The sequence below is a fragment of the Cynara cardunculus genome (assembly GCF_001531365.2).
Source record: "Cynara cardunculus var. scolymus isolate 2C chromosome LG 12, CcrdV1, whole genome shotgun sequence".
NCBI lineage: Eukaryota > Viridiplantae > Streptophyta > Magnoliopsida > Asterales > Asteraceae > Cynara > Cynara cardunculus.
Window position 1 is genome coordinate 9808545 of NC_037539.1, and position 10773 is coordinate 9819317.

General features: G+C 40.2%; 1 protein-coding gene across 1 annotated transcript in view; it reads right to left on the reverse strand.

Moving 5' to 3' along the window:
• LOC112522452 overlaps nt 1-10602 on the reverse strand; it is a 19129-nt gene extending 8527 nt beyond the window's left edge. Inside the window, exons 1-2 of the mRNA XM_025131569.1 lie at nt 10143-10602; nt 8799-9242 (exon numbers count right to left, since the gene is read on the reverse strand). Of these exons, the coding sequence (XP_024987337.1) occupies nt 8799-9242; nt 10143-10535 (837 nt within the window). The 5' untranslated portion in view covers nt 10536-10602. The remainder of the gene's footprint in view (nt 1-8798; nt 9243-10142) is intronic.
• Between the last annotated feature and the right edge of the window lie 171 nt (nt 10603-10773).

Sequence of the window (10773 nt, forward strand, 5' to 3'; positions counted from 1 at the left end):
TGAACTGTGAAAGAACCGAGAAGAGAAGAAGCATGAACTGTGAAGAACCGAGAAGAGAAGAAGCGTGAGACTTAATATATGTGTTGACTGGTTGACCAAATAAAGAAGCCCAAAAAACTAATCCCAACATGTAATAAAAAAAGCCCAAACATTTGTCTTATAGAAAATCGGTATATTGGACCGATTTTTTCATCAAAATATCGATGAAATATCGGTAAATATCGGCAATATTATCGAAACCGATATTTTGACCGATATTTTTCCAGAGTCCGATATCCGATATATCGCGATTTTAACAGCATAGATATGTAATTTTGTGTAGTTTTGCTAACGCACAAATCTCACATTGCAAGGATGAGGGATTTTTATTACCAAATAACATTGGAAACAAATGTTTTAAATAAAAGAAACTTGGATGTCCAAGCCTAAAGTGCCATAAATCTCATTATTACTCAAATCAGATGCGGTGAAGAAGCAAGAAGTCTTCTTATTAGAGTGGACTCCCCTCATCTAGTATGTAGAGTCCACCACATTCATCAGCACGTCCAATCATCCTCCCCGATAGGGATGGAAAAAAAAACTCGAAACTGATGGTGAAAACCGAAACTTTCGGTCGGGTTCAGGGACATCATATCGGGGACGGGGCGGGGATCGGGGACAAATTCGGGGATTTTAACGGGGATGGGGACGGTGATCAGCCCGGACCGGCCCGATATGTGTATATATATTAATTTTAATTTATATACATACATACATACATACATATATATATAATATCATTAAAAGAATTTAATATTAAAATTTAAGACTTTTATCCACTTTACCTCAACAACCCAAATAAAGCTCACGAAAAAGTCTAGTTTATTTGTCTAATCGTGAAATCATTATATTGTAATATAATACATTGTTTGTAATTGGTTCGATTATGTTTGAGACATTTAAACTTACATCTTTAAAAAATTGTAATTTACTTTTAATTTGTGAAAATCAACATTGTGTAATTTCTTTTAGATCGGTTTCAGGTTCGGGTTCGTTTTATAACCAACGGTGAACGGGAAAAAGAGGATTTTTACCCTTAACGGGTTCCCCAACGGGAATTGGGGAAACCGCGAGGACCCGTTGGGCATCCCCGATAAGATCCCCGACGAGGATCAGGGCGGTTATGGGGACGGTTTTAGTTATCGGGTTCAGGGACGGGGATACCAATAACCGGCCCGTTGCCATTCCTACTCCCCGAGTCCAGGTCCTGAAAAATGCAAATTGAAGGAGAGAACAAAGCACGACAATTGAGGTCAGCCGCGAGTTTATGAACAGAGATGAGATTACAAGAGAGTTTTGGAACATGTAGGACATTAGAAAGAATGAAGTCCGATGATATCTTTATATCACCAACTCCTGCTATTGTAGAAAAAGTGCCATCAGCAATTCGCACTTTTCTATTTCCTGCACAAGGCTTATAAGAATTGAAGAGATTTGAACAATAAGTCGTGATCAGATGCCCCTGAATCAATGATCCAGGCTGATGTATTTTGTAAGCACATATGAGAAGATGAATAGTTAGACGAAGGGGTGTTTTTACCAGATTGCACATAGGCACCAATGGGTCAACAGAAGAAGACATAGGTCTGGTTTTAAATAATTTTAGGAGCTGCTCGATTTGATCATTTGTGAATTGAGACCGTCCTGGTTGGATTTGAGTGTCTTGAGTCGTTTCAACTGTGGTGTGTAGGGCTCTTTCAGACTTCCAGCCGATAGGCTTGCCATGAAGCTTCCAACACTTGTCCCGAGTGTGCCAAAACCTCTTACAATGATCACAATAAGGTTTCATTTTGTATCACCCCCTTGTTCTATGCCACGGACAAGTAGGGTTGTCGTGTCCCCGACATCAGTAGGTTGGATCTCATTCATCATTACTTGTCTTCGGCTTTTTTCAAGTCTTACTTCTGAAAAAAACTTCTCAAATGGATGGAAGAGGCTTTCGGCCAAGAATTCTTCCTTTAACTTCATCGAGACTTGGGTGAACACCAGCCAAGAACATGAACACACGGTCATTCTCCTCTTTATTCTTCTGCCGAGTACAATCTGCAGAACTCTCCCACACATCATTGTGGCATTGATCCAATTCATGCCATAATGCAACCATCTCATTATAGTAAGAGGTAACATCACGGTTATCTTGTTTGGCTTGCCACAGATGTGTTTAATTACAAAGATCTGGGAAGAATTCTCCAAGTCTGAATATGTAGCTCGAGCAAAGTCCCACACTTCCTTGGCGGTTTTCATGAACATATGTGGCTTAGCAATGGACATGTCCATTGAATTGAGTAGCCACGCAGTTACTAAAGAATTTTCGGAACACCATTTACGGTATCCTGGATCAGATGAGACCGGTTTTGAAGTTTCACCTGTCAGGAAGCCCAACCTACCTCGACCATCAATGGCGAGTTTCACAAATTTGTGACCATTCCAGATAGTTTTTCCCATTCAAACAATGCAGAGTAATTTGCAATTTTGCATCAATGATTGAAAGTAGTCAACCACTGGTGTTGATCGATCGGTAGATGTGACGGTGGAGTTTGATTTGGACTTCGGCATGAACCTCGGTTATTGGTTCTGATTATTAGCAGCATATAAGTCGTTAAAACAGATACCTTTGTAGCTCAGATACCATGTAATTTCAGAGAAAATATGTTGTTATTCTCATTGAAAAACAAAAGGGGTATTTATATAGCTTAGAGACCTGACTAGAATCCCATAATTTAAGGGATTTGATAACATACAAGGAAACTTACCGAACTATACAAATATCTACCAAATCTGTTACAAAAGGAAAAATAATCCCAATAAATCAGGGATTATATTCACTGTATCAATTCCACAAAGATAAATATGAGTAACTTTGATGATAACAATGATAAGCAAGCTTGTTGTTTTATACCATCCTATTCTTAGAATTAAGTATGGTAACTGCTAAAATCAAGTGTGGTAATTGCTCCCTAATTCCTTGGTTAACCATCAATTGATTCGAGTAAATTCAGCCAGTTGACCATCAATTGTTTTGACCCGGTTCCTTTTCCTCGAGTACACCTTCAGTGGGTTTTATCATTACTTCCCTCCCGGTAAAACGCCTTGTCCTCAAGGCGGAATGCAGGAAATTGCTTAGCTACTAGATCATAAGTTTCCCACGTAGATTCTTCGATGGGACGATTATACCAAGAGACCAACAGTTCTAAGTTTGGGCGGCCAGCTTCATAAACCCAACGATGAGTGATGACAGAACTTGGTTGCCAGTCAATTTCCCAGTCTTTGGTGATGGGTAATGGTGCAGCTGGAACTAAAGAAAAAGAGCCATGGGCAGGTCTAAGCATCGAGACATGGAAGACTGGGTGGATTTTAGCTTCGGATGGTAGTTCCAACTCATAGGCAAATGGACCAACTGTTCGTTTAATACGATATGGGCCAAAAAAACCTTGGGGATAGCTTCTCGTACCGACGATTGGCCAAACTCTTTTGACGATAAGGTTGAATCTTCAAGAAGACATAGTCACCAACCTGAAACAAGAGTTCCCGTCTCTTCAAATTTGCTTGGTTTTTCATCCGGTCTTGGGCCTTTTGGAGGTTTTGACGAAGAAGCTTCAACATATCGTCCCTATCAATTAATTGTTGTTCCAACTCTGCATTTTTGGTTTCCCCCGCTACATAAGGAAACCAAGGAGGTTCCTGCCATAAACAACAGAAAATAAGGTTGTACTGGTGGACGTGTGGTACCCGGTATTATATGAATATTCGGCCCATGGGAAGAAAGTACTCCATTTGGTTGGTTGTTCACTAGCAAAGAAACGTAGGTAAGCTTCTAGGCAACGATTTAGAACTTCGGTTTGACCGTCCGTTTGAAAATGGTAACTTATACTCAATTTTAACTTGGTCCGACTTAATCGGAACAATCTTGCCAAAAGTTGCTAAGGAAGACAACGTCTCAATCAGAAACGATAGAGCGGGGAAAACCATGTAATCTGACTATCTTTTTGCAAAATAGAGTAGCTACTCCTTTGGCCGTGAATGGATGAGACAAACAGAGGAAGTGAGCATATTTGCTTAGGCGATCCACCACGACTAAGATTGTATCGAAACGGCTTGATGGAGGTAAACCGATGATAAACTTTATGAAGATATCCTCCCAAATTTAGTTTGGGATGGGTAAGGGCTTAAGCAAACCGGCGGAGACAGAGTTTGGTAATTCTGTTGTTGGCATATCACACATTGTTGTAGAAAAATCCTCACATCCTGTTTCATCTTTAGCCAATAATATCGAGAGGAAAGTCGTTTATAGGTTTTTAAAAAACCCCCATGACCACCGATTGGGGTATCATGTGCTTCTTGTAACAGCTTAAGTCTGAGGGAAGATACCTCCGGTATTACGAAACACCCTTGATAAAACAAAAGCTGATTTTCAACAGATAAATCAGTGATGGATGAATGGTCCTCATTCAATTTGTTGATCAGGTAGCTTGTAAATGGATCGGTTTGCAACCCAGCTTTGATATCAGCCACCTCAACACATTAAGGGGACAATGAGTGTCAATAATCTTCCTGAATGGGGTCGACGAGATAAGGCATCAGCCCCCTTGTTCTCTTTTCCGACCTTGTGAATAATCGAAAAATCATAAGGCATGAATTTAAGTAGCAACCTTTGCTGCTCGGTAGTGATAATGCACTGCTCCAATAAAAACTTTAGGGTATGATAATCGGTACAGATGAGAAAATGCCGATCAAGCAGGTAATGACTCCATTTTCGTACCGCTAGGACCAATGCCAGCAGCTCCCTATCGTAAGCCAATTTAAATCGGTTAAATGGGGAAAACCCCTTGCTGAAATAAGCCACAGGATGGTCCTCTTGTGATAATATTGCTCCCATGCCATCCGACGAAGCATCACACTCTATAATAAAGGGTTTCGAGAAACCGGGTAATCTCAAAACTGGTGTAGAAAGCAAAAGCTTGTTTCAAGTCATTAAAGGCTTTAAGGACCGATCCCGACCAACTAAACCCATCCTTCTTGGTCAATGCGGTGAGAGGTCGGGCTATGACACCGTAATTACGAACAAAGCGCCTATAATACCCGGTTAACCCGAGAAAACCTCTCACTTCCTTTACTGTTGATGGTACGGGCCACGACCTAACTGCTGATATCTTTTCTTCCTCTACACTAACTCCTTTCGAGTTGACCATATGACCAAGGAACACAACCTGTTGTTGCCCAAAGCAACATTTTGATAATTTGGCAAAAAATTGATTGTCATGAAGTAATTTTAGGGCATTTTCCAAATGAAACTTGTGTTGTTCCATACTTGGGTTGTAAATTAAAATGTCATCAAAGAACACAAGTATGAAACGTCGTAAGTAAGGACGAAATAGATCGTTCATGATAGCTTGGAGGGAGCATTAGTCAGACCAAAAGGCATGACCTTGAATTCGTAATGACCTGAGTGAGTGCGAAAGGCTGTTTTTTTACATCCGGGGCTACCACTCTGATTTGATAATAACCCGATCGCAAATCGAGTTTTGAGAACACCATAGCACCATACAGTTCATCAAGTAACTCGTCAATATTGGGAATGGGGTATTTATCGGTTATAGTTATCTTGTTAAGGGCCAGATAATTTATGCACATTCGCCAAGAATTGTCCTTCTTCCTCACTAGTAACACAGGGCTTGAGAAAGGGTTGGTACTCGATTGAATAAAGCAAGCGTTCATCAACTGTTCCACTTGTTTCTCTATCTCATTTTTTTGGGAGTAAATATAACGGTGAGGACGGATGTTAGGCGCGGTGGAGCTTGGCAAAAGTGGAATTGAATGGGTTTTTTATCTAACCGGGGGTAAATGTTGAGGTTCCTCAAAAGCAGTGGTGTATTGGGTGAGAATAGGTTGTAGTGGGGATAGTATGCAGGGGGTAACTTCTAGGTCAATGGCTAGTTGTTGGAAACTGGATGATTTTTGGGGGCCGGATGCAATGCCTTGTAGTTGGTATCGCTTCCCATCTATTGAAAAAATCATTAACAATTCTTTCAAGTTAGCTTGAACCTATTTAATGTGGCTAACCATTGAATACCCAAAACTAGATCAGCTCCACCAAGAGAAAAAGGATGGAAATCTTGAGTGATCTTAAGGTCATTAATCTGTACAGGAAGATTTTTGCAGATTTGGCCACATCGAATTACATCCCTGTTACCGATTTGAACACCAAAAGGCGCTACCGGTTGAGGAGCCAGCTTAAGTTCATTCACCAAGACATCCGAAATGAAATCGTGTGTACAACCACCATCAACTAAAATTAAAACTTCAGTAGAATGAAGCATACCATGGACCTTCATCGTGGTAGGATGTGACTTCCCCAGAATAGCATGTAAATTGATTTCAGCAGTTTCTTCGTGGTCAGAATCGAGGTCGGTTCGATCTGTTGTAGGTGATTCTTCAACATCCTCATCAGCCTCTAAAACCTTGAAAGTACCGGTTTTGCAACGATGACCTGGTCCGTATTTATCGCCACATCTGAAGCATTCCCCTTTTAGGAATCGGTTTTGTTTCTCTGCTTCGGAAATTCGGAAAGTATTTTTTGGTTGGGTTGATGTTTGGGCTGGGGTGAAAGTTGTTGGTTTAGGATCCGGCTGTGAGGGTTTCGAATTTGGGGTCCAAGAAGCACTTTTTCTGGGTCGGTGGGGGATGAATTTTAGATTCAAACTCCAAAGCCAGACTCATGGCACTATATACCGTACGGGGCTTGTGAATTCGTACATCAGATTTTAATTCATCCTTGAGGCCGTTTAGAAATACCCCTAAAAGACAATGATCGGGCCAATTTGAAACCCGAGAGGATCTCTTAAAGAACTCCTGCCAATATTCTTGTATCAAACCAGTTTGTTTAATGCTACAAAGGAACTCATCTGAGTTCTGAAACTATGCAGGGCCAAAGTTTTTTGTAAACGCTTAGACTAATTCTTCCCAAAAAGTGATTGGAAGAGAGCCATGAATAGAGGTCCAAGGCATCCCCTTCTAAGTGCATTGAAGCTATCTCAACCTTCTCTTTATCCGGTATTTGATAATACCTGAAATATTTTTCGGCTTTCAACAGCCACCCGCGAGGGTCTCCGCTGCTAAAAATCGGGAAATCAATTTTGTTATAGGGTCTATGTGGCTGTCGACCCCTCCAAGAACTTTCCCCTCGTCATTCTTGCCTCCTCTGGATTGTTCTCCTTCCTTCAGAGCTGCTATATCTTCATCATTTCAATTGACTCCACTTTCGCAGTATGGCAGCCAATTGAGCGGCACTGGGATCGGGTGGAGTACTGTTGTCGCTATTCTAGGTTTGCACCATGTCGATTTCCCGGCAAACCAAATGATAGGTACTAAATTAATAAGAATAGGAATAGGCTAGCTTTTTATTGATAGTGGCCCGATTCGAGAGGGGCAAGGTTTTCGTTTACAAGAAAAGATAAATATGAGTAACTTTGATGATAACAATGATAAGCAAGCCTATTATTTATACTATCCTTCTTAGAATTAAATATGGTAACTGCTAAAATCAAGTGTGATAATTGCTCCCTAATTCCTTGGTTAACCATCAATTCATTTGAGTAAATTCAGCTAGTTGACCATCAATTGTTTTGGCCTAGTGGATTCAGCCAATTCCCAAAAATAGAATTCAGCTGCCCATATTGGCAGCTGGTGACCCGGTTCCTTTTCCTCTAGTACTCCTTCAATGGGTTTTTATCATCAACCCTTGGCAAAAAAAAATCATGAGCAACCTCATGAAATGGTCTATCTCGTCATTCTGTATGTTTGACTGAAATTCTACTCAGGAATCCAGAACCGAACTCTAGTTTACCATTCACTACATCTAACATAAATTAGCAACTAGTTCTTTATGAAGTAATGTCGACTGTCGAGCAGGTAGATTGGTAAATAGGGGAGCAAAGCAATTTGACGTCGTTATAGAAACTAGAGTCATTGTAATTTGTGCCTCTCTAAGCTTATCTTGCTATCTATATTTTGTGATTTAATCTTTATCTTAACAATATTGTAACCTATTTAGGATGGGCATTTGGCTTGATGATAAATAAGTTCTTTTGGCTCTAATACTTTCAAATACAACCAACTCTAACTGGCGTAAAGAGGCTTGTTTTTTAAGAAGATGTTCTCTTGAAACAAGCATCTGGTTTTTTTTTTCTTCTTTGAACCTTGGGGGCATTTGGGATCATATATGCACTAAAGACCTCAAGTTCTCAACCCAGTTTACAGAGTCGTATTTTGTCCTCTATTCACCTTATTAATATCTGGAACTCACAACATTCTTATTTACTGTATTAGAACAGAACAACCATAAAGTCTATGAACTTTTTAACAAAAGCAATATGATTTAGAACCTTTAATATATGGAAAAGCCTATAAATTTTCATCATGATGTTTGCAATCCTTTGTTTCTATAAGAAGAAGCATGTATAAATGTGCAAACCAATAGCTCACTGTGTAGGGAGTAGGGGGTCAAAGCAACAAACACTCAGAAGTATCATGCGTGATGACAAAGCAAAGAAAGTTGATTCAACTACAATAAAGCACAAATCAAGTAGAACTATTAATATTTAAGTTGGCAGATCAAAATTTGTCTCCCTCATTCTTATGTTGAGCATCATAGATGCACTTGGGGATTTCATCCTTTCACAAAAATTTATACCAACATAAGTTTTTCTTTAGTAATAGAAAGACATGTGCAAAAGAGGTAATAGCAGTTCACATCACTTTACCTCAAAAAAGACAAGACCAGGCTCCACACCCATAAGATCTTCTTCCATCAGATCACTTGTTTCAAAGTCAAAAGACTCAAATTTTGGCAGCACGTGGTTTGTCCTCCTTCCATCAAGTGCTTCTATGGTAGATAAAGATGCATCCTCGTGTACAGGCATCTCTTTACTTTTGTTCAAATGACTGTGCAACTGTTTATTTTCACCATAAGAATTCAAGGTCACCCAGTTCACTGTCCTTCGAATCTGAGATGTATGCCCTCCATTTGTCGATGGTACTGCCTCGATGCGAGAAAGAGTATAGCAGTCAAATTGATGCTCATTGTTTCTTCCAACCTCAATGGGTTCCATCTGAGCGGTGATGGGTGAAAACACGGCTCCTGCTCCTTTCCATATGCCACTAACACTACTCGCAAATGTGTTCCATACTGGTATAATTACAGGTTCCTGAAAGATGAAAATGATAGTAATTTACAGTCGCTACAAGCCTAAAACAAGTCAGCATATAATCACTTACACTTGACAGGTTCCTAACTCTTTGCCTACATAACTAAGCTCCAACCAATTTAAAGATCAATCCCATATCCTATGTTTTCAACCTCAACGTTCGACTATGCACAAGATGGAAACTAGAGGGCCATTTACGAAACCATTACCAGGTAAGCGCTTACCAGCAAGAGTCACCACCCTCACTTACCTTATTGGGTAACATTCTCGGTCATTAAAATGGATTGTTGGTAAGCATCCCTTATCCAATAGCGCTAACCGGGTAAGAGTCTTCTCCCTGACTTACTAGGTAAGATTATCGGTCCTTGCCATGCTCACCCAATAAGTTAAGTGACACCCCGTGTGCGCGAATCCTGCAAGCATTTGGTAAACTGCCACTATATGTGGATCATATGCTATATTTTCTATTTCCTCTTCCAAGTTTGGAGATTTCTCCTTTCTCTCTCTTTTTTTTCTCTAATTTAGAGAAGAGTTTAGCATAGCTGTTGGAGCAATTTTTTCCCAAATCTCCAAAATTTCTAAAATTGTATAGCTGTTGCAGATGACATCTCCATGCTCATGTATCTCAGTTACCTTTAACCAATTTTAAACTACTGTGTCAATCCCTGTATATTACAACCACCCCTGTTAAGTTTCGAACTCACTCTATGCTCAAATTTCTTAAAGCCGCTTCTGGAAACTGAAGTGGAATTTCTCAGTCTACGTTCGGCGAGCTGAACCATAATTAACTTAATTGGAACAGCATAAACTTACAATTCAATGATCTTCTACCCTACCTTCTTAAACTCAAACCAAAATGTTCAATAACACGAAATACAAAGAAGAACGAGACTGTCTTACCTGAGTTTGTAAAACCTTCTCCGTCTCCATTAACATGGAACCAGAAACCATTATTCCTTCATCACTCTCATTCCCTCCACCTCTACCTCTCCGTTTCTTCGTCGTCGAATTCCTTACTTTAGTCCTCCTCCTATCTCCCTTATTCCGTCTTTCTCCACCTCGACTCCCATTCGCCGCATCGTTATCGATACTCCACACATTATCCTTTCCCTTCGCCTTCACTGTCGCTATCCGGCGATTGTTAGGGTTTAAGCTGTTGCACCAAACACGCGAATATGGATGCCGGAGAGTCGTTAACGTAAGAGACGAAGATGATGATGGAAGAAACCCTAGAAACTGGGTATTCGTATTTCTCCAGAACGTTCGTGAAGCTTCCATTGATGGCGACTGCATCCTTATTCTTCCTCTTCCCTCTCCCTCTTCCTCTTCCTCTTCCTCTTCCTCTTCGTTGCTTCTGTAATTTCCATGTCAAAAGGATATTGTTTAATGAGTTAAATACAAATTTGGTTCCTGTGGTTTGCAAAAATTAACACTAACGTCCCTCAAAGAATCTTTTAACGACCAACGTCCCTGTACTTTCCATTTTATAACAGATGGAGTCCCTGTTAGTAACGGCGTTAAACAAAGTATA